Source organism: Diadema antillarum, unplaced genomic scaffold, assembly GCF_040938485.1.
Source record: "Diadema antillarum isolate AM-2024a unplaced genomic scaffold, OU_Dant_1.0 seq00001558_RagTag, whole genome shotgun sequence".
NCBI lineage: Eukaryota > Metazoa > Echinodermata > Echinoidea > Diadematoida > Diadematidae > Diadema > Diadema antillarum.
In genome coordinates, this window is record NW_027272284.1 from 504,767 (window position 1) to 531,220 (window position 26,454).

Genomic DNA, 26,454 nt, shown 5'->3' on the forward strand with positions numbered 1-26,454 from the left:
TCTTCCTCTACAAGAATCACTGCAGCAAAGAATGCATCCTACCACCAAGATGACACGCCCACTCCCAGTCCAGTTTGTCTTGCTCCAGTGACCTGCTATGAAGATGAGATCACATGACCAAGATGAGATCACATGACCTAGATGAGATCACATGAACTAGATGAGATCACATGACCTAGATGAGATCACATGACCTAGATGAGATCACATGACCTAGATGAGATCACATGACCTAGATGAGATCACATGACCAAGATGAGATCACATGACCTAGATGAGGTCAAGCAATCAGGAGGAAGTCTCTCTCCACCAGATGCTCTATCAACTCATCGTCGGCCATCTTGGATTGGACGCTGGATTCGTGGCCCTCCCTCATGATGGTGATCCCGTTTGCCATCCCCTCCGGCACTCCGTTGTTCTGCCTGTTGTCGGCTGTGGTCGACGATGTCAGGACACCGTTTGTGCGAGGCTTGCTTGCAGGTGACGACTGCTGCATGAGACTCAATGTGTTGAAGAATGGTAAAAGCTCTTCCACGGCTCGTATGTGGTGCATGGTCAATAGAGGGCGCCCTGTGCTGACTCTCTTCAGTGCTGTCTGATTTAGACTTGTATCCTATGATGGAATAACAAAAGACAAAAATTAAACTGTAATCACACAGACTATTATCTGTTTACCTGACAGAAACTTACCTCTCCCCTTTCACTTTGTCAGGATCAATTATGTTCTTATGTAACATTTGGCTGTATTCATATTCATAATCACATATTATGCTACTGTATTTGAAACCTATTCAGTGTATATTTAGTACGAAAGCAAGGTGCATACTAAAATGAAGGGGTCAGTGCAATATAGTGCTAACCCACACTTTTGTAAAAGTTGAGTTAGATGCATTTTCATAATCCTTATCCTTTACTCTAACCTCTGTGAAAATATCATATTTGAATTCAACCAATAAGATGGTAAAAATGCATGGATTCATGTTTTATTAATGTACAATGTATGGACTTTCCAAACATTCAACAGCGATTATCTCAAAATGACTATTGTGTGGGTTAGCACTATATTGCACCGACCCCTTCAAATGAAAAGTACTCACTGTAAGCCCTGCAAATGTCTACATTCCTGTTACAGATTATCTTTTACTCAGAAAAGATGAACAAGGAAACAAAAGAAGCAGTAAAATCAAACAAAAACTTTGATAAGCATTTCTATCAGTAGTAGTCAGAGTTTCCAAAACTTGATATCTACAATTCTAAGGCTGCTTGTAAGGTGGTCCCAAAACATGATGAACATAGTTAGTGTAAGGAAAAGAGACAAACACAGAGCATTAACCTACTGGATGATACCCTCCTGGGGAAGTTTACCTGTTTTTTCCTAGCCTTCAGAAGCTTGCCGACCCTGGCAATATGGGGCACGAATCTCGTCTGGGTGTCAGTCTGACCGCTCTCACCAACAAATGCCCACTTGTACCTGGATGATGAAAAGAGTCAAGCACAAAAATGTGTCAAACTCTGAGGAGCACAGCAAGCAATCATTCATACTGTCATCACATTCATCCTCGACAATAATATTATACAAATATTGATTTTTTTAGTGGTGTAACATAACATGTAATATCATGAAATGGACTGACATCATTAGCGTAGTTCATATTCGTTTTTAAGAATAATAGGGATGTGGAAATGGATTGTATTATATATCATTGTAAAGCTAAGAGTCTGTAGAATTCACATATAAGCATAACTAAAATTTCATTTTCTGCTACTTTTGACTCATTTCGACGGAGCGCATGACATATATGATATCAAAACAATCAAGGCAACATAATGTCATATAATATGGTCTACATAATCAAACATCATTTCATTCCAGTTCCATTGGCAGCAAGTCAAATTCTTGAAATACATTATCTGACATGATGTGACTGCTCACAATATAATAATTTTTATCCTTGCTGCATTAGTCATGTGACTGCATCATGACCAATCACTGATCAGTATTCATGTGGACCATTCAATATAATGAAATGTATCATCAACCAGTGAATTAATCACCAGCTCTCCGTTGACATTATTATGATCATCTCATTTGTAGGCCACCATCACTAATGTCACCTATGCAAATGAGTTCCTCCAGACTCTACTCACACTTGGAACTGAGGCAGAGACTCTGAAGGGAGACACAGAGCCAGATCCAGCAGCTTACAGGCCGACAGGTAGAGGCTGAGGAAGGCTTTGATGGGGTTACCTCCGTTGCTACCGATGTTGAAGAAACTGACGATGGCAGATTTCTTGGAGCTGTCCGTTGTCTTGGAGAGCTGCTCCTCCATGTGTAGGAACACTTGAACCTTGAGACATTAAACACCAAAACACCATCTTTGCCTTTACTGTCTTGATTCATTTTTCGACAATCCAAACTTGTATAGTTCTTGGGTCATAATAGAGGGCTTTAGTTCAATCTAAATGTATCAGTTTTTACTCTTTGCTCTTACCTAAAACTCAGTGAACAGAAAATGAGTATTCTTTTCTTCTGTGATGAATGTCACAACTTATTCTTTCTTACTGAATTATAATAATTCAACACATATAGACACAAACAAAATTGGCACAGAAGACCAGGCAAAATAAAACTGGGGTTTCTATAGGCAGTTGAATTGAATTGAATTGAATTAAAAAGGTTTTTTATTCATCAATATCCATCGCAGCCCGGAGGCTGAATTACAGACATTGTTAACAAAGGGCCGTGAATACATTAAAAATACTCACAAATTCAGTGTAGCAAAAAAAAAAAGATACATAAAACAACAAAGGGTCAATCTGATTCATCTTAACCATTGCAGTTAAAGAGAAAGCAATAACAAGAAAAGTATGATTCAGCTCTACAGAATGTATTGATATCAATATTCCTTAGTTGAAAAATGAGAAACAAACTGCATGGTAGTTGCAGTGAAATGTTGCCAAATCTGGGTTCCACGAGATAGGTAGGGAAATAAAAACTCACCATCTCAGTGATCATGGTAGGCCAGAGTCCTGTCAGGTGATGAGGAGACACTCTCAGCAGCAGGACACGGAAGAAGGTGAACACCTTTCACATTTAAAAGATAAACAAACCTCATTAGATTGCAATCACTATCCCAGAAATTCAAATAAGAAGAGTGCTCATTTCGCTTTCCCATTGCTTTTCCAGAAGGCTGGTAAATTATTCTGAGGACAAAAGCAATGACTAGGCAGGAAAACATAAGCTTTAATCTTGTATCAAATATTTTAAAAACAAATAATAAGATAAAGAGCTTTGTTTCTGACACGGAAAAAGCCACACTAACCAATTCTCTTGTGAATAAGATAAAATTGTTCCTGCTTAAAAAAAAAAAAAAATCAGTCAAAATAGCTCTCATATTCTTTTAAATAAATACAAGGGCATGGTGGTAGAACTATTAGATGACAGAAGCATTCTGTCTCAAAGATTGTGCAATGTGAGGAGACAGTCTACTCACATCTGATTTAAGTTTTTTAATCTGCTTAATCACTCTGGGTACGGTGATTCATGCGGATCATCCATTTCTGAATTTGATTTTGAGCTTAGGCCTATAAAACAGAAGTTTCTGAGCATCCATTAATCAATGAAAATGGCACCAAACCAAAAATGAAGATTTAAAAAGATCCATGGTAAAGGCACAACAAATACAAGCTTCCCCATCATATGTTATTATGTAAGGAAAATGAATTGCTGTATAAAGTGCATTGGTGGATTCAGAGGAAGGGTAGGGACAAGGGAAGGTCCTAGGGCAGGGAGGATACAAGAGGAGGAGGAAGGTTGGCTGAAGGGAAACCAGTGTCAGGAAGAGACTGACCTGTTCATGAACCACTGGACTCTGGCTGAGCCTGAGACTCTCAGCCAGTCTCTCCTGGATGTCTGGCAGGGAGCGGACGTACTGGTCTCTCTCGCTGCAGAATACCACGAAGCTGAGTCTCTTGAGGAGCTGAGCTCTCTGCTCCATCTCCTGCTCCTTACTGGCAAAGATGCTGAGAGAGGTGTTCTGAAGGGTGGCTACTCTCGCTGGGAGAAAAGAAGGGACACAAACATGTCAACATCTTCAAGACTTTTTTTTAAAACTTTGTGCCTTTGATAAGATCAATTACTGTACACACCATATATTTTGCAGGGTTCTGTATTTGCAAATTTCATGGGTTGGTGCTATTCCCGAATTTCACAACACACAAAAACAATAACCCTGATCCCATACATTTTTCCATCCATAACTGTACTCCATGACTGTGAATTTAACCACTCACGAAATTGTCGAGAAATGATATATAATAATCATATGGCATATACTGTAAAACATGATATATTCGCGGCATGGAATTTTCGCGAATTGGAGCTGATGGCCTTTTCCGCAAATTGCCACTGGCATTCAATGCAAATAATGTAGACAAGAACTTTCATGTGCATTTTAATTTCACAAATCTTGGTTCTCGCGAAATTCGTGAAATGCACCCGAATATTCCTCGTTTTACAGTATAATGTCTCTTAAACTAGACTATATATTCTTGTGTTGAAATGGGACCAAAACTCATTACATCAAGAATATCAAGCTATTGATACCTTATCAATGACAAGCAACTATTCAGAAAACATCATCAAATCAGATCTCCAACACCAATGTGATAATCTTCGAGGGCTTCACCTCCATCACTTTCCTTATTTTTTGTAGTTATCATCATTGTCATTACCTTCATCATCATCACTTTTTATCACAACTATCATTACTCTAATCATCTAAAAGCAAGATGATGCCATCTTGGTGAGATAACGTTACATATTCTGCATCATCATTCCCTTTCAAGCTATAATTTCTATATTTGGTCATCACATGACCAGTCAAAGTTTTTGATCTTAAAACTATACTCTGACAAGCCTTCAGTACGACAGGCCAAAGCAATCCAACCATTCCTCACTCATTATACTGATGACATGATGTAGATATGTAACACAGATAAAGGAGAACCGTGTCCACATGTCCTCAGGCTTAACTCTTTGTCTACTTTGAATGCCGATTGGCACAGAAACCCCCCTTGTGTTGTAAATGCCGTCTCAGGTGGTTGGCACAGAAAAGGTTAATAAAGCATTCCGTGATGACAGAAATCTGTTACGGATGAGAGACTTACTCATTAAATCCTTGAAGGTTGTTCTGTCGTGAGTCATCAAGTTATCAATGATGCATCTCCATCTGGAGTGGGGATAGAGAATGAAGAAACCATCAACCATGAGAAACATGTATGCTGGAAGACACACAGACACACACATTGCAGTAAGCAGCTCAGCGGCACTTGCAGGCTCTCATGCACCCTAAGTATTGGTGATGATAGATCTGCGCATCATAAATGTGTTGTTGTTGTTGTTGTTGTTAGATTGAACACTAATTTAAATACACACATGAATATGCAAATTGGATGCAAATTGATGGTTGACTCTAGGACTACAAGGACAGCACAGTAAGGAACAGTTGAAGATTTGAAGCAATTTTCTGGTCTTAAAATGATAGGTATTCTCCTCTGCACCTTCGATTGCAGAAGAAGTCTCAAAAATCACAAATACTACAAATACACTTTAGTTCTTAAGTGCTTAGGAGCTGGAATCCTAAAAGGGGAAGGTCGAGTTTCCTCCCCAGTGACTCACCCTCCGATACAGGTGGCATCCATCTGGAAGAAAGTGGAGTCTACCAGGAGTTCAAAGGCATCCCTCTTCCAGGCCTTACGGGTGTACTGGTAGTCACTCAGACTGGACACAAGGGAGGTGCAGGCACGGAAACTTGGCATGTTCAGGGCACTAGAGGGCAGCATAAAGCAAAGATGATTACTACAGATTTGGTACAAGCAATACTTCACATAGATGTATGGCAAGTTAGAATAAACCTTTCCGTAAATTTTTTTTTTATGTACTTTCTTTAAATGTTTTGCATATTTTTTTTTAAAAAATGTTCTTGATAGTGACAGTAGGTTTCTAAAATGATTTGTACTGCATGTTTTTTCATGCATTTAAAGAGCATCACACAACTCTGTAAGCAGAGTTTGACAATCTCTGAAATTGAGGCACCACAATGTGTAACAGTGCCTCGAATTATTGATTATACATATACAAAATGTAGGAAATCTCCTAATAGTGCTTTTGGTAAACTCTGCATGCAGAACATCGATGGCATTTGTCTCTTCTTCCCTCAATTCACTGCAGGAACATGGTAAATAAGAGGTTCTCTTCACGGAACTCAAAGAGTTAATTGGACTACATCCCTAGATGATATAACTACTCACCTATGGTTCTTGAGGTAGGGAGTGACGTTGTGCATAATGGAAGTCAGTAGGGGAACCACCTTATCCTTTTCATCGCTGCCATACATCATGTCCAGTAAGGGGGCTAGCAACTGAAGAGACAACATTCATATGCATATGATTAGTATCTAACAAGCCTAGCTCACACGTGGCATAATGTATAGGACTAATATATCTTAATAGAGCACAGTTTCATGACAAAATTTCCTTTCAAATTAGCTATCATTAAGGGGACAGACAAAGATACACAATATTATTTTATTTAAAAGTAACATTGCAAAAGCCATATGGTCTTAACAACAAATCCATTTTACTCTGCTTGAGGTAGAGAATAAATAATGCTGTATAGTGCTCAAAAAAAAAAATCCTTCCATCACATATTTCGTAATGCCTGATTCCAAATAGAATTTCTGAAGTTCCCTGTGAAGTGGCCAGTCTGCACAAGAAGTCCTGTTCTAAAATCTGCACTTATACACTGTACATGATTTAATTTGACAAAGAGATGAAATCAGCTGAATAAAATCCAGTTGTTCTAAATTTTTCGAGCAATGACAGTTTCTGACCGAAAACTATGTTGGTTTACCTCAGCAAGTAGAGAAAGAGCCTGCACACTGTACTGTGAGTAGGACTGCTGTGGGGGCGGGGTGCTGGTGGCTGCTGACTTGGTAGAGGTCACTGCACTGCTGCTCTCCTTCTCAGCGCCCTCTGTTGCTGACTCTAGGCCAGCTGCCGAGTCTGAGGCTAAATCAAAAGGCATACAATTATACTTGTGTCAAAATGAATTGAACATTTTCCCGTTGATTGCAGTAGGCCTAATTAACACACAAGATACTCAATTCACTTCAGGAAATTCACAACAGCCACGGCCTCACTGGCCAAAGATCGCGAAGTTGAGGATTGTGAAGTCTCCACGAGATCTTTGGTCATCCGTTATCACTGGCAGCCAAACTTCTCAATCTTTAAGTCCTCAAAGTGTTGGTCACTGGTACACACACGCAAGAAAGAACAAGATTGTGACCTAACAGTACATCACCATGACTGTATGCTTCAAAGGCACTGCCCAAATCAGATGGCAGCCTGGTAATGGGACAAACTTCACGAAGTCTCAGTTGCTTGCGCTCACATTGCCCACAGATTGAGAAGATGGGCTGGGGGACTGGCAAATATCTCAAGTTTGAATGGGAAGTTTGGCAAAAAGTTTCACAAGAAGTTTGCAGTCATACAAGTCAAACTTTGAGATCTTAAAGATCGCGATCTTAAACTTTGCAATCTTTTGCCAGTGTGACCATGGCTACATATTTAAATATTTAAATTCAACCTCCCTTTTCACATTACAGACCTTTGAGAATATAAAACGTATACCTATATGTATGTTGCCTTGCAATGAGCAATACTGACGAAGCCAGGTTTTAACCTCTTACCCCAGATCCAAGCATTAATCCCTTGTGTGCTTTGAAGGCCAAAAACCCCATATCATTGTACACACTGTTCAAAGCCTCTGGCACAGAAAGGGTTAACAAGACTCACCATCAGCTTCTGACTCTGACACCATCTGTTCGTGGGCAGCGTTGATCTTGACGGAGACGTTACGACGTAGCCAGGTGGTCTGCTCTAGGGAGGATCCAGCGATGGTGTTACAAGCTTCCAGGAGACGTTGGCTGATCTCTTGGAGGTCACGTTGGTCCTTACGCTCCTCAAACGGGAGCAACTTGTGGACAATCTCATTCAGGATTCTGGGGGTTAACAAACAAATTAAGGTATGCATGAGGGTGTTCCAACAGAGTTTTTAATAGCTTTCAGGCAAAGAGTGTACATGTTTTCACTCTCAAACAATAAGGGCATATGTGACCCGCGACAACGGTTTCAGGCAAAAGTCGCAAGAGCAAATTCCCTCCTAGGTGGGGTACAAAGATTTTGACCATTGTTTTTGTCGATTTAGGTTTTTTGCAGAAATCGAATCTTTGATATGTTTTCTACATCTACACTAAATTTCATAGCATAAGACTAAGTTTTTCCTATCGAAAATGCAATTTTAAGCACCCTATGTTGGATCGCACTCGTCAGTTTCGAGCTTCTTTCGAACGCCGCCCCAATATCCCCAGCGTTGCTACGGCGCACGATTGGCTGGTGCGTCGCACACATTTACATAGTTCGGCTTTCGGAGACACAACTTGCAGCGTTTCGTGAATGCTTTGTCCACGCGTGCATGATTACGTGCTCCATTGTTCTGCTAAAATAGATACGCTCGCTCTGTAGTACGTGCTCTACGTTTGGCTTTCTATCCGAGCTATTCTACCGCAATGTTCGACAACGGAAATGAAACAAAAAGTGAACAGCAGCGCTACCAACTTCCAATGTGAAAACTGATACATGGGGAACATGGTTTGATCACATCAGAGTCGGAAATCACTACACAAATCGTGCATCATGCTATCGGAAACTCACCTGTCACTTGTCATGACATAATCGTGTGAAAAAAAAACTAATATTCTCAAATTTGTCTGCTCGTAGTAAAAATTGTGACAGCAGACTGACTAAAGGGAAGGTAGACAAGAGGAAAGGAGAGGTCACATATGACCAATTATGTTCAAACACGGCACGTCAAGATTGCACCAAACCAATGAGTCGTGTTTGTTTGTATGTTTTAACATAATAAACATCACCGAACAAAGCAATAAAGTAGCACGGCCTGTAAAAACAAAACAAACAGGAAGCGTGACCCTTGCCAGCTCTAGTAATTTTCTGCCTTCAAAAGGGTCGCCAATGATAAAGACAAATCAACTACAATGAAAACGCTATTTGTAAACGTGTGGATTCGCCACCCGCTCCTGTTAGTGTTACATGCACACGGTCATGGCGTGTGGATGCCATTGCGTAATGCGTGCACCATACACACGTACACCATCACGTTTGCAATTATCGTATCCGCCATCTTGAAAGACGTATTGGTAAACAAAGCCGAGCGAAACGCATTGTTTTTCGGCTCCCATACGCTGAGCTCTGAGGAAGGTGCCCGGGAAATTTGACTCTCTCAGTGAGCCAATCAGAAGGCGATGTGGTTGCTAGAGGCGGAGCTTAACATCGATTGGCACCATTGTGCGGATGGGTGATTCTCACCTCGCATCGCCGCTCGGACATTGTCTTTGAGAAAGAGGTGAATCTTCAAAGCCCGTTTTCTCCCAATTTTGTCAGGCTAACAACATAAAAAGTCCGTTTTATTTCGCTTTCTATGCCCACTTATGGTGCCAAAGAATACAAGTGTTTGATATCAATGGAAAGCTTAGGAAATGAGCAGTGTGATTCAGTGAAAAAACGAATTTTCAAAATTCCCGACTTATGCCTGAAACCGTTGTCGCCGGTCACATATAATAATAAAATGGAAATTAGTATTTTACATCTTACAATTGATCCTGCACAATAAGTAAGTGATGTGAGTAATGTCAGAGATGTGTAGACGTAAGTAACCCTGGGCTACATAGTATAAGAAATGACTGGCCAAGCTCACCCTAGGAGGAGGAACTGTCCTGGTGCGGATAGATTTAGCTGAAGTCCATCCTTGAGGAGTCCTAGGATGGATGGCCAGGAGTCCCGCAGAGGACCAACGGCCATCTTCTGGACGTGGGCATACAGGAACTGCAACATGCTGACCTCTAACCCCGGCTGGTTCTACAGAAAAGATGACAAGACATAAGTTTGACAATAAATGCAGTCATATAAGACAGAAACGGAAAAAAAACAAAAAACTTTTGTTCAACTTTACCACAATACTGCAGCAAGCAGTGATTTCATACAAGATGCCAAATAATGTTGAATGTATCACTCCCTGGTCATCTCAAACTTCTGATTTTCTGGGTAGAATCTGGCTTACAAGGGGAGAATTGAAGTATTTATTCTCTGTTTCTGCTGACTTCATCTTGCCTTTTCTCATAAACAAAATGTCTTTTTACATATTTCTTTAGTTTAGGTTCCACGTGGTGACATAGATCTTCCTGATGTTACACAAATACAGTTAACATTTAACATCAGCAAAAGCAATCACAATGAATATGGCACAAACACTGCATTTGGTGTGTCTCCACACATGTAAATGGGGACCCGAATGACTAAATTTCCACGCACACATATCATGTCGTTGGCTGAGAATGAGAAGTTTGTTAAGTTGTCTTGAACGGTATAGGTTTAGTGGCAACAATGCCATTCTCATTCTCACCAGACGATGTGTCTTGACATACAATTTCAACTTCACTTGATGACTTTCTTGCCATTACTATCAAATAGGGATTCATGAATAACAGCTTACACAACATCCGCGCCTTTTTTTTTCTTGTTCTTTCTTTCTTTCTTTTTTAAACTGTGGTAAATCACTTCAGTCTACAAACTATGTTAGTCCAGATCAGTACCAACCTTATCCCTGATGGTGAATGGTGGAGTCTTTAGGACCAGTTTGATGGTCTGGACCAGAGTGTCTGTCGGCAGAGCCTTGATGGCACTCACTAGCTGGACCAGGACCAGCTGTTCATCTGATGGCTGGGCCAGGACCTGGATAAAGATACATTCAGTATATTCAATAAATATCCCTTTCAAAATATGAACTGCTCACTTTTGACAGGAAACAATGATGATCTATCAGTGACTATGAACCAATCATCTTGTGATAATTGCTCTGAGTTGGAAATGAAACAGAGTTGCAACTGTTTATCTCATTTTTGTCTCCCTAAAAAAACGACCAAATAATGACTGTTTAAACTCCTGTTAATCTGTGCAAGAAGTTCAAGTTGATGTATAAACAGACTGAAATGCAGAAACTTGTTTTCTTCATGGTAGAGTAATCAAGCAGTGATGAATTACGGGTTTATCAATAAACTTTTCTGGAAATATGGTAGGGATTCATCAGGATTCAAAGGAAAGCAGAATCATCACTTTATAAGTTACTTTTCAACTCTGTGCAGGCAAGTGAAACTACAACTGACAATACTACTTTAATCATCAGGAACAGATGATACAAATAATTCATCATATCATTACATCAAAACATATGAATATAAATTTACAAATGTATCTTATTTCTTATCTAATAAAACTTAGCAAAAAGAAAAACAACCTTTAGACATACTTTACAGAATAAAAATATAATATAAAAAATTCGAAATACATAACATATATTTTACTGGATATGCATTTCATACACACAAGCTGAAGTGGTAGAGCCTCGGGACAATACACAAGGGATAAGGTATATTTCAGCAAGCTACTACCACTGACTGACCTTGCCCTTGGTAGGTTTGTGTCTCTTGCGGCTGTCACTCCAAACCACACCCACTGCAGCTAGGAGGTTGGTAGAGTGGAGGAGAGCAATCGGACTCAACAACTCCAGGATCTGTTGCCTCACAGCCTGTCCAGAACAAGAAACACATTCTTATCATGGCTATTACTCAAACACTGAATAATTGGTGATTATTTACATCATAAAGGGCCGTTTGTAAATCAGTTGCAATTAAAACAACTTGATGAAGAATCATTACTAGATATGTAGTAGCCACTGAAATATTAAAGGGATAAGAGCCATCACTGACTAATGGGTGGAAGCTGTATGGTCTAGTGGATATAACACCTGTCCAGCAAATCAGGAGGTTGTGGATTTGAATCCAACTGAAGTACAATGTATGTATGTCTGTGATTCTTATCATGGCTACTACTCAAACACTGAATAACTAGTGTTTATCTATACCAAGGAAGGGCAACTTGTCAATCAGTTGCAAGAACCACAAGCAAGTTCATTGATATTCATGGGTAGGTTTGACTATTTCTCAATGAACAATTTCTCGCAAACACAGAATGTATCAGAATATACCAAGAAGAAACTTTCACTGTTAAACAATGAAATACTCAACTGCGAATGTGCACTGTACATAGTTATGTTTTAGGACAATTGAGTTTCACTGTACATCTGTTCAATACAGAGTTACCTATTGAATTACGATTACTACCAATATTTTCATCACTCACTGCTCTTCATGATTGTGAGCAATAGTAAGCTTAAATCACTTCAATCATCTCAATTTCAGAAGAAAGACATTTGAGAAAAGCCTCTTAATAATAAGCTGACATTTGAAAGTGTGTGAGAAAATTTCAGTGTTCTAATCAAAGGACTTGACAGTACAGGGTAGGAATGTATGAATGTATACATAGGATAAAGGAATAAAAAAATGGTGAAAGAGAAGGAAAAGAATAAAAGGAGAATGCAGGAGAATAAAGAACAAGCGATGAGGAGAAAGAAAGCAGGAGGGAGAGATAGAATAGTCAAGGGGTGTCGGCTAACCTTGGGTGTGCCCATACTGAAGGTGGGTGTGTCTGTAGTCTTCTCCTGCTCCTCTCGCACCTGTTCACACTTATGGACCACACTCCAGAGCCTGGCGATGCTGGAGATGATCCTAGGCAGCATGCCAAGGAGTCCCTTCCTAGCCTCTGCCTTGGGGCTGCTGGAGGGACCACTGGTAGGCGTGGCTGAACCCTGGGGCAGCGTGGAAGACACAGTCTAAAACACTCAGTATGTGTAATATAAAAGCAACCATTCTACATCCCCACACAGATTTAATGGTCTCAAACAGTCAATACGTACTCAGCAAAGAAGCAACAGTTCTACATCCCACTGCAAATCTCAAATTTACATTAACATATTGATTAAAGATGAGGTATGTCAATATTCTACCTGGGGAATGGTATGATTAACCCGTTGGGAACGGTTTGATTTTGCTACAACACGCATTTCCCATAGATGCTTGCCCGAGTATACTCGGGACTCGTCCTCATCGGGTTAAAGAAAGATTTGTGATATAATTCATGACATCTACATCAATGACCATAAAGAGGCCATTATCTGTTTTATAGTTACAGGACTTTGAGGGTGTTTCCATAAATCAGTGGACATGAATCACAGTCGTGGTAGTATTTTCAATTTCAGCTGATCATTCATTTTTATAACTAATAAATACAATACACAGATTTTTGAGATGTAAAATGGCATGATTCCTTGTCATGAATAGACTCAGTATGGTCTGAATAACTAACTTTTTTTCAAAGAGAAACATACTACAACTTGCTTAGAAAAAAAAAACAATTGTAATGCATATTTCACCAAATTCCACATTGCATTAACAATATTGAAAATTAATCATAATGATCTTTTTTTTTCACACATCATAGCACAGCACGCACCAAGGCATAATACAATGATATGGGATTAGATGCATTAATCTCTACGTACTGAAAAGATGTGTCACTTTTGTGTCTATAACTGAGTCTTGCAGTAATACATACACCTGAGCCTTACTTGCATGCATCGTGGGACGCTCCCTCATAAAATCTTGAAACAAAAAAATCTGCAATACACTGTAATTGACCATCATATAATGAAACAACCATCTTCAACACAACATAAAAGCAAAGATGCATACTATATTTCCAATAAAATCTGGGGACCGTTTCATGAAACTTTTTGTCAGTGATTTACACTGACAACTGTTAAAAGCTACAGAAATCCTTGCATCTGATTGGCTGATAGCAAATTTGTCGGTGAAAACCTCCGACGAACTCGTTGATGAAACACCCCCCAGGTCTGCAGTCCATAGTTCAACACTTATAGAGTACTAACTTGGAAAGTACAAAGTATTGTAGCTTGGAAAGATTGGTTTTAACAAGACTTGACTCACCTTAGACTTGTCCCTGCTGAAAGCTCCAATCAGAGTGCTGAATATCTGAGTAGTGGGTGTACTCTCACTCTCATTGACCGGACTGGACGGAGTGTGTCTGGTGGTCATCGACGACAGGTTGGATGTTGACTCCAACAGACAGAAGTGGCAGATATTGGTCAGTCCTTCTAACATGGTGATCACATGATCAGGAGGGACGTCATCCTTCAGGCTACTGAGCGAAACAGAAATAGTTTTGAAATCAGCATGCAGAGAAATACATCTCCTGTCATAACTTTGGTCAAAGACACACCACCATTCAAATTATACAAATGGAGTGCTCAAACCAACTAATGATCTGCAACTGAAAGTTTTGTCCAATGGTTTGCTGAGTTTAACTAGTGTTGCTAAAAGCTGAAATATTACTCAGACAAGATGTTAACCTATGTACCATTAACAATACATCTGGCAGCTTTCTGAATAAGGGTATTAAAACATGCATTATTTTTTGTTGGTACCATGTACAATATAAATTTTCTGTGGAACATAAATGGGTTTATAAAATGGGTTCAAGAATGTAGCCAATAGGAAGCGCTGAAATGAGACACACCTCCTTCCTTTACTTCAGTACAACTGCACTGCCTGTAATCCTATGGTAGATTGCCGATCGTCTGTGCGCGCGGCGGCTCCTTTGATGAATTGCATGCATACGCGTACGCGCTGTCAATCCTGTAAACAACTTCTAGTTCGGGCTGCCGGCCGGCCGGCCTGTCTTCCCTTGTGCATTATGTGGCGTACGTACGTATACTGTACTGTACTATACGTACACTTTGTACAGTACAGTAGACCAAGCGTTATGGGACCGGACGCGTACATGGAGTCACTTTGAAGAGCAAATCCAACGATTTAGCAGGTTAATTCTCACGCCGTTTTCAGAGTATGTTGTCTAGTAGGCCTATATGAGGAGTCTATATCAAGTCTTTAAGGTAAAGGGTGCATATTCTATGTAAAATAAGTAAGTTTTCATGCGGGTGTCCGGAAACCCAACCCCCCATTATACTTAATACTGTATGTGCGGGACTTCCGCGAGTGCGACGTGCGTAAAAGTTTGGGACGAACATCTTCGGACGTCTTGACCCACAAAGGTACGTGAAAAACGCTGAAAAATGATGTTAGTTTTCGAATTTTCGACCCATTTTATAAAACAAATGATGCACAGGATTATTTCCTCTATCCTGTGCATCATTTGTATAATAATACATAACAAATCTAGCAAAAAGCATCACAATCTATATAATCTTTAACACATATCATTGAGATAGGGAGGGAGAGCTTTATATGAAATATAGGGGACATAACAAAATACTCGGCATCAGAATCAATAAGTTCCTATCTGCATCTCCTACCTCCTGTTTTTCTCCTCCATTTTGTAGAGTCCAGTGAGAGTCTCCAGGTTGCGGCAGAGTTGAGTGGTAAGGGGGATAACCAATTTGGGCAGCCCCCTCTCCAGGTAGGGCAGTGAGTCCGTCATGAGGGCAATCCAATGTCTGTGCATGACGGCATTGTGCTGCTGCTTGAGGGCACTGAGTACAGCGGTCAGTAGGAGACCCTGACAGGACAGCCTCTCAGCCTTCAGGAAACCCATGGCAGAGTTCTGTGACTGGAACTTGAGGTGGCGGTACTCCCACTCTGAGTCCAAGGTGGCCGTCGACTCCATGGAGGAGTCACAGAGAGCAAAGAGGTGATCCTCCAGGATGATGATGGTGGAGACCAGCTTGAGGAGCTGGATCTGGAAGGTCTGAGCACCGTCGTTGGACAGCACCGGAGACGCATCCTGGATGATAGCCTTGTCCTTCTCCACCAACGAGGACTTGGACTTCCTGGCACCATAGACTGATGCCAAGAGGCAATACACTACGGCTTTCTGAACCTTGCAGCGCACCAGGAGGTCGCTGATGAAGGTTGCTAGGCCACGCCCACTGTTCTTGACAACATCCACCAATTCATGGAGAACGTGTTGTAGGACTTCCATGCTGGCAGTCTGGACATCCCGGTTGCCAAGGGCATCTTCCTCCGAGGCGCGGCCCTCCTGGGGGTAATAGCTGCGCATGAAGTAGACACAGGTGAGGATGAGCACCTCTAGGTAGGTGGTGCTGCGGAAGCTGAGCAGCGCCTCTTGCTCCAGCTCCGTGTAGAAGTCCCAGCCTGTGATGCAGCGCTTGTGGCGGGCAAGGAGCTGCTGAAGCTTGATGAGCTGTGGGGTGTTGGTGCTGCTGATGTTGGTGGAGGACATGGCACAGACAAACTGACGTGCACAAGTGTGGAGAATAGACTTCAACCTGGTGAGGACATGCAGGATTTGCTCCTCATCATACACCTGCACATACAGGAGAATGTGCTGCTGCAGGGGATGTAGAGAAGTCAGTTTGGACTCCGGTAGCAGTCGTATCCTCTTCTCATCAAAGGCATAGGAGTACTCCTGTGGATACTTCCATGTGATTTCTGAGTCACTGGTTGGCTCTGTCTCCATGCCAGACATTGCACCCTCGAGATCATCCAGCAAAAATTCTTCTGCTCCTTTCACTGGGGATGTGGGCAGAGTTGGTACTGATTTGGGTCTAACCATTGGTTTGGTCTGATGAACAGGTCCTGCACTAGATGGCACCGTGGATGCAGGAGGTTCTCTCTCAGGAATCTGAGGCATGGACTCGTCTACCTCTTTCTCATCAATATCCTGAACAACTTTATCAACAATGGCATACAAGATGCTCCTCACTGCATCTTCCACTGACTCATCTACCTCTTCATTGTACACATAAGACGGCTCTTCGTATCCATCACTCACCGAGAGGTCATCCGTACTTCCATCACCACTTCCACGAATAGGCGTGGCACTTTCCGACCCCGAGTCCTGCTTCTTGTTCCCAACTACTTTCCCTTTAGTACTGCTACTTGGCTTCAATCTCTCGCTCACTCCAAGCTCATTGGAACGTCTCCTCTCAGCACTGCCTCCAGATTCCTTCACTGAAGGCACACTGGCCTCACTGTCCGAGTCGCTGAACGAGGCATGAACACTCATGCTCATAGGATTAATGGTGACGCTGAGAGGTTTGTGGTGATAGTCAGACGGCTGGCTGAATCGCAGCCCAAGGTTGCTCCTTGTCACAACATTCATCTTCTCATCCACACTGGTGCAAGCGAAGACCGGGTCCTGCTTCGTCGCATTCATCACAAACTTTTGCTGACCGTCCTTCAGGACATAATACTTGATCTCTCCGTCCACGTTGCTGATGCTGTAGATGCGGTTCTCGATGCTGTCCAGATGCTGCTCACGCTCCCGCAGCTCTTCCTCCATCTGCTTTCGCCGGAGGGCGTCGGCTCCGAGGAACTGGACCGACACTCTGGACGTTGCCGGGTGGAGTAGCACCAGGAGGATGGGTTCTAGGAGACGGGCGATGTCACCACGGTTAATGGCTTCGAGGAGCCAACTTTGAGTAGTGGAGCGGATCATGCTGCTGGGGTGCTCCAAGCTATCTAGAACCACCAGCAAAGACCTGGCAAGAAATAGAAGACATCACTCATTACAGAAAAACAAAAGATTACTGTGTTCCTTCACCAAAGTTGTATAGTCATCTCATATTCATAATGTAATGATCAGAGTCTAATTTATGCTCATTATGCATGTCTCTGTGAGGAACCTATGATTAAGATTAGAAGCAAATTGACTGAGTAAAAATGTGTTGGACACCATACATACTTGTGAGCTACATGAAAGAAATATGATAAGCATTACGAACATTCTGAGGTTCTTCATTACATATACGTTTGCATACAACACAAATAATGCAAATTACACTTAATTAATGTGTTTTTCTTTGTTATAATTCACTGAAATATACTTTTACTTAAATAATTCAGACGATCAAAGACACAACTAATCCTTTCACTCTATATGAATGCAAAGCGTAACCTAATAAAGACTGAAAATCTGTGCACTCGCTCACCTGTCAAAAGTTCTGATCTTGCTGGCCGGGCTGCTGGATCGGATCTGAGACCGGATCAGGTGCCAAAGCAGGGCAAACTTGGTGTGAGCCTCCAGAGAGACACTCTGAAATATAAGTCATCACAAATGTTCATTATTTCCAGATATACTACAAGCTAAGCATTTATGACCAGCTGTCTTACTTCACTGACTGTTTCTTTGTGACTGGTTTTATGATCATAAAATAAAGAGACCTCCTGAAGAAACATTAATATGGTAAAATTGCCACTTATCCCATAATTAACTAGGAGTCAGTGGGCAGTGAAGTCTTACACCAAGGTTTAAAAGAGCTGGAAATCATTAGCTGCATCAGAGCGACTTCAGTAAGCATCAAATCGTAACCAAGTGCCCAAAGCAACAATCACGTTAAAGATTTACAAATCAACACATTTAGGATATATCACCATTAGAGATCTCATACTGCTTTTTGTAGACCCATAGATCTGACTTTATCAACTGAAAAAAAAAAAACAAGGCAAATTTATTTATCCTGCACATAGAAACAATACTACAACATCCAAAGATTGCATCATTTCATTATTCTTGGTAGATTGTAGCAACTCTTGGGGAGGTACAACAACACTTAAGGAGGTACGAAAGTGCGCCCTTACTGTTCTGCTCTGGACCAGTGAGTTGCCGATAATGTCCTCACAGATGAAGGCATCGGGCGTGGCATTGTGGAGTTTGTGGAGGAGGTCTGCACTTCGGGCGTGTCTCTCTGGGGTGTGGGGGCTGAGGTGTGACCACAGGCACACTGCCATTCTCTGGGTGGAAATACAGGGGAGACAAGGTTTACCACAATCATAAAACTACTCATCTTTGGTCTTCAAACAAAGTCCTTTATACTAAACGTGAATATAATTTTCAACAGATCAGAAAAAAAAAAATCAACTGCTGGCTTGTATGATTACAGACATGAGTGTAGCTATGAGGTAGAAAGTTTTTAAGTTTCAGTTTGTTTCATTTCTCCACTTCCACAAATAAGATTATTATCGCATATCATCAATGTGTGTATCATAACATAAATGAATACTTAAAAGCATGATTAAAAGAAATACGGCTGACTCCCATTATAACAAAGTCCTTGGGACAAGTAGTTTTCTTTCATTATAACGAAGTTTCATTATAACCGAAGAAATTGACGATATAAAACAAAATGAATAATGTTGGGGCGTGAAATTTTACTTAGTTGTAACTGGAATTTCATTATAACCAAGATCGTTATAACAGGAGTGCACTGTAGGTATTAATTATGTGTATACATGAGCATACATTTTATCATACCTTGAGGTAGAGGTGGAGGAGACTGTTATCAATGAGCAAGGGTTATTGCTCACAAATGCTTGAATGATTTCAAGGCGCTTAACTTTATAACCCTGGATGGAAGAGTAATCACCTCCTATATATCGCAAACACAAATTCCACTAAAGGTTAGCAGAATTTTAACAGGCCAGAAAAGAAATCAAGGTTCTGCTATTCCAGTCGACCTAGCTGACATGTTTGTGTAAACAGGTGAAGGAATTTGTGTGCCCCAGCCTTCACACTACCTTGAGAAGCACTGTACATTACTGTAAGCATGGACAATACATTGTACAAACTATCCTTCAGTTTGTAATACAATTTCTCAAGGAGCATATGACAAAAAGTTATGCTGCAATATGCTTCTGAATAAAACCACAAAATATGAGTCTTTTCAGATCTCTGTCTATCTTTTGTTGATTCATTTGTCTGTCTCACTGTAGGTCATCTGTCTTTCTGTTTGTTAGTCTAGTTGTCTCTACATCTAACTGTTTTCTTGTTTACTGGTCTGTCTGTCCATTAGTCAGTTTGTTTGTCTGTCTGTACCTGGAAGAAGTTGGAGCTGTAGTTGAGGCACTCCAGGTGCTTGGACGAGATAGCCGGGATGAGGACTACTGAGATGGTCCCAGACTCGGAACGGGGCGAGTTGGGCGGGTTGGGCAACACCAGCTTGGTGTCCGAGCTAGCACTGACCGATTTGGTCAAGGCGATGAGCTCCAGCACGGTGGAGACAGATGTTGCTTGGACATCGAAGTCCTGGACGAAGCAGCAGCAAGTGATGAGGTTCTGAAGCCAGTCCGGTAGTCCCAGAACACTCCCTACATGGTTCATAAAAATTACCCAGAAACTTCTTTTTGCTGTTACTCTCCATTAATAAGATTGTATGCTCAATTTGAATCATTATGACCATCAGGTGAAAAAAAAAAAGGAATTAGCCTGCGACCTGAACCCACGTCACCTATTGCTTAATGGGCAGCAGTACCACCACTGTGCTAAGGCCAGTTCACGGCAGTGACAGATTGCTGTTTGAACAAATGCCAATGCCTCACGTCCCTTTCATTCTCTTTTCCTCTTATTTATAACTCATTAGCCTCCAATAAGACAAGTTATAAGAATGAAGGCATTTTTTTCTTTCGTGTTGCAAGGACAGTGTAGCTACAGAAGTACTGTAAAACACGATATTTTCATGGCATGAAATTTTCACAAATTGGAGCCGACAGCCTTTTATGCAGCATGAAAATTTAGTGAGTTGCCTCTAATATGCAACGCATATAGTGTAGACAAGAACTTTTGCGTGCATTTTAATTTCGCGAATCCTGCCTCTCACGAAATTCACGAACATTCGTTTTACAGTATACTCTCCTTTTTATGAATGTGTTCCTACAAACAGTAATGACCGTATTACATATGACAAGTCTTGAGTGGCTTAACAATGTCTCTACATGCCATACAGGTACATGTGCTCTACAGAAAACTTCATTCAAAACCTATTATAAGCCATGAAACGTACAAAAGTGAAAATAAATAACAATTTTATATCCTTCATACCTCACATCTCTACACACAATGAAGAAGCTTTCTGGGTACTCTAGATGCATTATCAAGAAAGTCATTGGATGTCTTGTCTCTCATATACATGTATGCCCTTGAGGGCAAGATAATCTTGCAATGACACATATTTCCGATACCCATTTGCCCGAGCATACTAAGAACTAGTCTTCAACTGACTGAGTGCATGATATCCATTTCTACACGCTATTCTTTGACTAGCATTTGAGTCATTCCATTCGGCAAGATTTAGTCCCTAGACAATCCATATCTTCCCTGGTACCTATTTAGATTTCTAGCTTGACGCAATAATTGATATTTATTGTCCCACTAAAAGACAAAAGTAAAGGGAAGACAAAAGGAGTACAAGGAAAAAATCCACCTTTTTATCCCCTGAAAATTCACCATTAGATTAAGCCTCATTCATTCCACCTATTAGGTCTTTTAAGAATCAAAGTGGAACTCTTTAATAAAGGGTCAAACAAGTTTAGACTCCATTGCCAGGCATTTCAAACTTATTCAGCCTGTTCTCGAAGGAGAGGCCAGCCTTTAAACACAAATCACGCCTGTGACAAAAACTACTCTCTATATATTCTATTAAAACCAGGCACCGCTGAAATAATCTCCTCCCTGCCAATTTCACAGTTCACTGAGCTTGATGAATTTCACATTAAGCTAACTAGGCACCTCACAGCCATACACAATGACAAAAGGCTCTAAGGGAGTTGAGGTATTTAAAGACCTAATAAAATGCTTGCAAAATGTTTTAATATGCAAAAGAAATGTAAAATATATGTCATGATTATCAATGTAAATATGTTGTCAGTGTCGTTCCGGTTTTTATCGCTTCTAGAAACTCCCCCAAATATCACATTTTTGGAGGACCCCGTTGCAAGCTTTTGCGAAAAAGATAGTCACGTGACCAACACCCCTGAACCGATTGATGACGTATAAGCACGGAGTTGTGCTCAGTTAGCAGACGCCGCTCAGCACAAGCACTCAGATTACTAGCTTGGTACACGCGCGTACACGATAGCTAGCCCGGCCAGGCCCGGGCCCCGCGGGATGTGCGCTCCCGGTCGACCCACTGACTGTCGACATGTACGCATTACCACGTACATTATCACTAAGTTAGCTTGCACAGATACCTGGTACCTCGAGCATAATGTCTTCCCCTATATGGGTAAACTTCGACATTGATGATGATGATGAAGACTGCAGCTCTGACGATAGCGGAGAAGAAGAGGAGGCACATGAAGTTGAAGGGGAAGATGGGGAGGGAGAGGCAGCCGATGAACCAGAACGTTATCGTGGGGCTGCACCTTACCGATATGAACCAGCTGCATCTCCCCCGCTGCCAGTGCAAGAGCGTATGAACATGGCACCAAGCCCGAGAATAGACCTCACGGAAACGATCGCCTGGGAAATACAGAGTGGTATGTCTGGTATGCCCCCATATAGTTTAACCTTAGAAAGGATATACTGTATTCTACATGATTGACATTGTAAGTTGTAACTGTTTGTCTAGTAAGTAGATTAGAATCTAATCTACTTACTAGACAAATAAGAAGAACAGGCCCAGCTCGCTCACAAAGTGAGCGGCTACTTCGGCCGCAGCAAGCAAGCGGGAGCGTCCCGGCCGTGGCCTGGCCCGTCGGCCGGCGCTTACAAGTTAAACTACCAGTAGTAGTCTAGTAGTAGATCTAGTAGCAGTCTACTAGTAGTTATAGTAGTCTACTGTAGTAGTAGTCTACTAGTAGTAGTACTATTACCACTACGGCACTAGGTCTAGTAGACTAGTAAGTAGTAATAGCAGAATCTTTGGTAGTAGTACAGAGGCTACACTCTAACGCCTAACGGTTAGGGGGATATGTTGTTACAGGGTGGGTCGTGGCTCCAAAAAAAAAAAGGAAAAAAAAGGCCTAACCAGTTTCCCATAGTCAGTTTCTGCAATATTTGTTATCAGTAATTTAGATGCGCCATTTTCTAAGAAAAACGATACCAAGAATTATCGTCAGTTTTGGTCGAGTAGTTTTTGTTTTATGCTAAAAATCATACTGTGGAAGGAAGCCCAAACGCCGTGCTTATCTACCGATGAATGCCACGGTGGGGCTGGATTCACGAGTAGAGTCGCCGTAGTATTAGTACAGACACGCAGTGGTGGTGGGGCTATCGTGAAATAGGCCCCACCGCAGTGCGCGTGCACCGTACCCGTGCGTTTATAGCAAGCAAGGGTAGGTCCTCCTTGGGTTTAGGGTTAGGTAGGGTTGTATTTATGGTTAAATTGACCGTTAAATTAGTCGAGGGCCATATTATGAAGTCATTTTCGCCGCATTCACGAGTATTCACTGTGGAAGGCAGCCCCACCGCCGTGCTTACCTACCGAGATGAACGCCACACGGTGGGGCTGAAACAGGCGAGTCGCCGTAGTATTACTATTAGAACAGACACGCAGTGGTGGGGCCTATTTCACGAGTTTGCCGAAAATAATGGATATCCAAGCGTACCACAGTAAGTAATCTGTATTATTGGCAGTATTAAATCCGATACAGTTAATTACATATTCTTTTGTCTGAAGGCTTAGCCAATGACAATAGTGCAGCGCAGCACCTGCTATGCGCTCGCTAGCTCGCTCCCCCGCCAGCGCTAGCCAGTGCAGCCGCCGGCCGGCTGTCGCTGCGCTGCGCTAGCATAGCCTTGCCAGCTCGCTGGCTACGGCTAGACTGGCCATGAACGACTCCGTTCTTAGACGTCATCACAATTTAGAAGTGATAGTGCGCCGCATGCGGTGAAAGTATAGCAAGTTTTCCAAAACCGAGGAAATTGCATCCATTATGTTAACAAATATAGAACAAAATTCAGAACAGTAAAAAACCCCGCACAACCATAGAATTACTTAGAATTTAACATTTAATATTATTACATCATTGAGAAAAAAATGCCTAAACCATTTTATTAGGTCTTTAAAGAGAGCTGAGATAATGCTGATCTGCTTCCAGTACATATGTGTCATCAAGTGCAAGAAAAAACTTTCTCTTCCCGGCACACTCACGCACACTCACGCACATGGCACTCCTCCTCGATAGTACTGACCTTTGACCTTTGGTGCCTTGAGCAGTGAGGCTGAGATGGTCTCATTGCAGTACATTGGGAAGCAGGCAAACTCCACCAGTAGGTTACAGGCAGTGCTGTAGGCCTGACATAGAACCTTGGAGGACGGGCACTCAATAGTCACATCCCCTGTAGGGACAGATTCAATTCAAAATCAATGTAAAGTTATGAAAGTAACAGTCTATCTCATCGTAATCACACAGAAGTTACATGTTGTAAAACCAGACTTCATACATCTGAGTTGTCCTCTATTTTGTTTTGTTTTGTTTTTTTTTTGTTTTTAGACAGAGATGACTATAATGGCTCAAAGGATACATGTATGTGCCATGGTATTCATATAAGTTTGATATAGACCCACACATTTTGGGTGCTGCTTTTTATGTCTAAGTCTACTAAAGCCATAACGGGGGGCTTCAGTGTTCAGTGTTCTTCACAATAGTTGATTTATGCACTGATATGGCAATACACCTGACTTATTGCATAACTCATCTAATCATCTTTTCTTCTCATTTTCCAAGCCTCCCAGTTATGGCCAACAAAAGATGGTAACAGTTATTTAAAACCGAATAGGTTTATATTTCACTTTTTTTAAGTTGCAGAACACTGTAATGGAAAAATAAGAGAATACATATTTGTATGCAGTAACTGAGATTTTGATACCAAATCAATTACAGCTTACCTAGGTAAGTTCTGGCAGCTCTATCACTGGTCAGTGCTGAGTCTGTCCTGGTTTTACCATCTTCCAGTAGATCCCGATGACAGTGTTTCCATGACAACTCCTCCTTCCCTTTGGCCACTTTCTTCCTCTTCTTTTCCTCCTCCTCATCATCTTCTTTGTGGTCTCCATCAGTCTCCGCCTCTTTGGACGACGCCTTGACCGGAGACGAGACCACTTCTCCCACCTGTACCTTAGCCAGACAGGTCTTGACAATGTCAGCGTTGGGCAGGATTTTCTTGGTGATAAGTTTAGCAAAGAAAGTCTGGAAGCATTGTACACAGGCCTGCATGAGGAACACAGGAGGTCCATCTTTGTCACTGTCAGCTATGGAGGTTATGCTGGGGGCCGGTGGCTTCCGCTCCGTGGCTTTTTCAGGAGAGTCGGGTCCCTCCAGGATTTCATCCAGCATGGAGCTGGAGTCCTGGCGGAAGCTACCCAGGCTGTTGGGCCGACGGGGTCGAGTTGGGGGTACGTTTGCCTCGCTGAATTTCTGCGGCTGTGAAGCCAGTCGGTCCAGAGATTGCACAGCTCCCGAATCCTCATCACTGTCCTCGCCTCCTTCAATCAATCGGCTACTCTCGTCTGTCTCTTCTCCTTCCTCTTGAGGTGGTTCACTTTCCTCCACGATGCTGCTCCTCTTTTTCTCTGCTGCAGCCTTCTCTGAACTCTTCTCCTCTTCTGTAGAGGCTCCAGAATCCTGCCGTGGCATCGAAGAAGACGTCGCAGCGGAGGCCTGCCCGCCATGGCTCTGGAAGTTCTCGATGACGTCGTACCCATTCTCAATCCCTTCCAGCTGCTTCAGCAGGGTCAAGGGGAGTTCCTCATCCTGGGCCATACCAGAAGTTGGAAGGATTGGAACATGGGGCTCTGGACTCGTGACCATGGATGGCTGGACTTTGGTCAGAAGCTTCTGGCATAGCCCCAGGGCGTGGTGGACATCGTTGAGGTCCAGGTAACTACAGTAGTTGGTCAGGGTCATGATGATCTTACACATGAGCTGAGGAAGATACTCAGTGGGGGTCTCTGGATAGGTTTCCTACAAAACACAATGACAGGAAGTGAATGGTCTCGAGAGGATACACAGCAATATTGTACATTTAGACGTGTTCCTATCACAATTTAGCACAATAACTGTATTCACCGGTGATAAGGCCACACCTGAGTTGAAAAGACAATACATGTAGTTTGGTTGTGCTGGCGTATAGGCTTCATCCCAAGTTTACCACTCTATTTCTATTAACCCTTGAGGTTGGACTGATTTTGCTACAACACACATTTCCCAAAGACACCTGCTCAAGTATACTTGTGACTAGTCCTCAACGGGTTAAAAATAGTGTGACCTTATCGCCGGCAAATATGGTAATCCAGTTTCCTACAACAGGTAAAAACTAAATTTTAACTGAACCAAGATAAAATATGAACTGTAAATATTTCCCTAGGACCAAACCACTGTCCAGTGATTAGAAAGCAGTATGAAGCAACTTATGAATGCACACTCTCATTACTTCTATCATTTTTATGGGATTACTTCATAGTCTAGTACACTTCAGCTTTGAGTAAGACAAAAATCATCACAATGAGCAGAATTTCTTCCTATTACAAACAATATAAATTATATATAGTCCCTCAATATAAGAGAGAACAAAGAAAGAAGATTAGCCTGTAATTTGATCACGCTCTTTAATTCTAAAACCACTTGACCCTTCCAAACATCAACC

The 26,454-nt window shown here is 41.8% G+C and overlaps 1 protein-coding gene across 1 annotated transcript in view; it reads right to left on the reverse strand.

Annotated features, from left to right (window-relative positions):
- Positions 1–280: 280 nt before the first annotated feature.
- The window catches only part of LOC139710713 (protein DOP1A-like), a 48,339-nt gene continuing 22,165 nt past the window's right edge, over positions 281–26,454 (reverse strand). Inside the window, exons 7-27 of the mRNA XM_071622632.1 lie at positions 24,698–25,772; positions 24,001–24,147; positions 19,906–20,177; positions 18,672–18,824; positions 18,023–18,126; positions 15,425–17,572; positions 14,040–14,253; positions 12,650–12,841; positions 11,597–11,722; positions 10,735–10,869; positions 9,836–9,996; positions 7,858–8,063; positions 6,914–7,071; positions 6,313–6,422; positions 5,681–5,830; positions 5,170–5,231; positions 3,852–4,057; positions 3,002–3,085; positions 2,149–2,348; positions 1,366–1,471; positions 281–613 (exon numbers count right to left, since the gene is read on the reverse strand). Of these exons, the coding sequence (XP_071478733.1) occupies positions 281–613; positions 1,366–1,471; positions 2,149–2,348; positions 3,002–3,085; positions 3,852–4,057; positions 5,170–5,231; positions 5,681–5,830; positions 6,313–6,422; positions 6,914–7,071; positions 7,858–8,063; positions 9,836–9,996; positions 10,735–10,869; positions 11,597–11,722; positions 12,650–12,841; positions 14,040–14,253; positions 15,425–17,572; positions 18,023–18,126; positions 18,672–18,824; positions 19,906–20,177; positions 24,001–24,147; positions 24,698–25,772 (6,342 nt within the window). The remainder of the gene's footprint in view (positions 614–1,365; positions 1,472–2,148; positions 2,349–3,001; positions 3,086–3,851; positions 4,058–5,169; positions 5,232–5,680; positions 5,831–6,312; positions 6,423–6,913; positions 7,072–7,857; positions 8,064–9,835; positions 9,997–10,734; positions 10,870–11,596; positions 11,723–12,649; positions 12,842–14,039; positions 14,254–15,424; positions 17,573–18,022; positions 18,127–18,671; positions 18,825–19,905; positions 20,178–24,000; positions 24,148–24,697; positions 25,773–26,454) is intronic.